Source organism: Charadrius vociferus, unplaced genomic scaffold, assembly GCF_000708025.1.
Source record: "Charadrius vociferus isolate BGI_N301 unplaced genomic scaffold, ASM70802v2 scaffold615, whole genome shotgun sequence".
Classification (NCBI taxonomy): Eukaryota; Metazoa; Chordata; class Aves; order Charadriiformes; family Charadriidae; genus Charadrius; species Charadrius vociferus.
This window is the reverse complement of record NW_009648346.1, coordinates 79,205-81,618: the sequence shown is the minus strand read 5'-3', so window position 1 is coordinate 81,618 and position 2,414 is coordinate 79,205. Positions and strand designations below refer to the sequence as shown.

At 63.4% G+C, this 2,414-nt stretch overlaps 1 protein-coding gene across 1 annotated transcript in view; it reads left to right on the top strand.

Annotated features, from left to right (window-relative positions):
• The window catches only part of SMTN (smoothelin), a 24,971-nt gene that overhangs the window by 836 nt on the left and 21,721 nt on the right, over positions 1-2,414 (top strand). The window contains exons 3-5 of the mRNA XM_009885096.1: positions 195-288; positions 363-441; positions 536-873. Coding sequence (XP_009883398.1) covers positions 195-288; positions 363-441; positions 536-873 — 511 coding nt within the window. The remainder of the gene's footprint in view (positions 1-194; positions 289-362; positions 442-535; positions 874-2,414) is intronic.

Sequence of the window (2,414 nt, the reverse complement as noted above, 5' to 3'; positions counted from 1 at the left end):
GATGGTGGTCTTGATGCCTGGCCCTGCTGTGGCTTGGACAGATTTGGGTGGGTGTGAGGGTGGGAGCAGCCTGGCATCAGGCGGCTTGGCATGTGGGAGGGGCCCACGGCCTGAATTTGTCAGCTGCCCACGAGGGGACTTTGCTCCTGAGCACCCACAGCAGCTCCTGGTTGGCTACTCTTGCCCCCTCTCAGGTCCCGGCGCCTGGAGGAGGAGCAGCAGACAGCCTTGGCCGCCTTGTCCAGGCAGCTTGAAGCCATCACCGATGTGGAGGAGCTGACAAAACTGGTGAGTGACCGTGTGCTGGGGCTGACCGTGTGCCAGGGTGACCCTGCCTCTCTCCTTGTCTTCCCATCTTGCAGCTGCGGGCGGCGGGTGAGTACGAGGAGCGCAAGCTGATCCGAGCTGCCATCCGCAAGCTGCGGGCTGAGGAGATCGAAGGTGAGATACTGTCCCCGCGTCCTGGGGGTGGCTACCCTGGAGAGCCCAAGGTGCAGGCAGCTCCTTCCTAAATGCCGCCTTTGCTCCTGTCCAGCTGCAACCCTGGCTGGGAACACACAGAGCAGCCGGAGAAGGGATGGCAGTGAGCCTGCAGCTGTGCCCGGGGATGCGAAAAGCAGCCAGAGGGACGATGCTGAAACACCAGCCCTTGCTGGGAGTCGGAAGAACAGCTGGCAAGGTGATACCGAGCTGCCAGCTCTGGCCAAGAGCGGGGAGAGCCGTGGCGAGGGCAGCACTGAGCCCCTGGCCAGGGGGAGCGGGGAGAGCAGGCAGCGAGATGATGCGGAGCAGCCGGCACTGGCTGGGCTGGACGAGAGTGGCCGTGGGGGTACTGCAGAGCGGCCCCCTGCCCAGGAGCCTGAAGGCTCAGCGGTGAGTGCGCAGGGTGCTGTTGGGGGCACAGGACCACCAGAGACCTCCTTGCCCTTCCTGTGCCAGCCTGCCTGGGGCACAAGCCCCCAGGCATGCGAGGCTCACCCACCCAAGGGGATTGGGGCAGGTGGAGCTGGGGTTTTGGGGGACATGGGGGATGTGGCTGGGCTGTGCCAGTGTGGCCCCAGCAGTGGTGAGCTGGGGCTGGGGGCTTGGGCCTGGGCGCCCCTGGGCTTCTCCCTGAGGATGCAGCACGAGTGGGCACCGGTGCTGTGGGCGAGGGGTCTGTGGGGCTCCTCAGTGCGTTCAGTGCACCCCTCCCTGCTGCAGCTCTGTGGGGATGGTGCTCTTTGGAGGTGTTGCCTGCTTGTCTGTGGATGCTGCCTGCATCAGTCCCCTTGCACAGGCAGAAACCTTGATCCCCCCATCACCCTCCCCATGCTGGCCGTTCCTGCTGGCCTTTGAGGGGCCAGAGCTCACTCTGAAGTGATGCTGCTGACCACCAGCCATGGTGGGGACTCTCTGGTAGGGGGAAGGATGACCTGGTGGGCAGGGCTGGAAGGAACGGGTGCCAGCTGGGGTTTCCTGCGCAGCAGCAGTGACCCCGCAGTGGACTATGGCTCTTGTGGCAGTTGGAGGTCCCTGCAGAGCCACCACGCAGGGTTGCCCTTTGGGGGAGCGGGTGGGAAGGGGAGAAGCAGTGGATATAACCACAGCTGAGTGGGAAGGTGTGGGTCCCTGCATCTATCTTCGTTCAGCCCAGCTTCCCCCTCCGTCTGTCCCAGGGCCGTGGCAAGAGGCTGTGGGGTGGGGAGACGTGGCCCTGTGCCACCTTTCTGCACTGTCTGCCTTCCCCATCCAGATGTGCTGGCACGCTACCCCCGATCCTGGCCATGCTGGGACATTTCCCAAGCAGCCAGCAGGGCTGTCCTGCTCTGTCTAGCTGATTACTCCAAACCCGAGGCCATTTCCCTTAAACAACAGCTGCAGTGGCGCCTGGGTTTGGGTCCTGGTTTCCCTGTGACCTTTGGGGTATGGGCCCCTCTCTGCCTCCCTGTGCCCTGGAGTCACATCAGCACCTGGAGCCTGTTGTGCTCCTAGAGACACTGGCACAGCCAGGACTGGCACTCTTTGGCTGGTGACACCAGGACACCCTGGCCCTCATCAGGTCTTTGTCAGGGACATATCTGTCATCTGCATGTCCTTGCCACTCTGATGTTTGTGGTCCTGTGCCCAGAGCATTCATCGCTTGCCAAGCAGAGCTGCTGGTGCTGTGGGCAGGGGCAGGTGATGCAAAACTGGGTCCTCCCTGCCTCACAGAGCCCTGAGGTGCCTGGGCTGGGGGGCAGGAGGGGACAGGAACACTGGGCAGGGGCTGTCCTCTCCTCCTCTTGGCACCCATGCTGGACAAGGCTGGTGTATTCATGGCAGAGACCACAGAGGGACACAAGAGCCAGCTTCTCACATCGTACCCTGGTGCTTATCAGCCCCATGCAGAGGAAAGCCAGGAGCCCCAGAGGTGTGGAGGGTTTGCCCCCCCC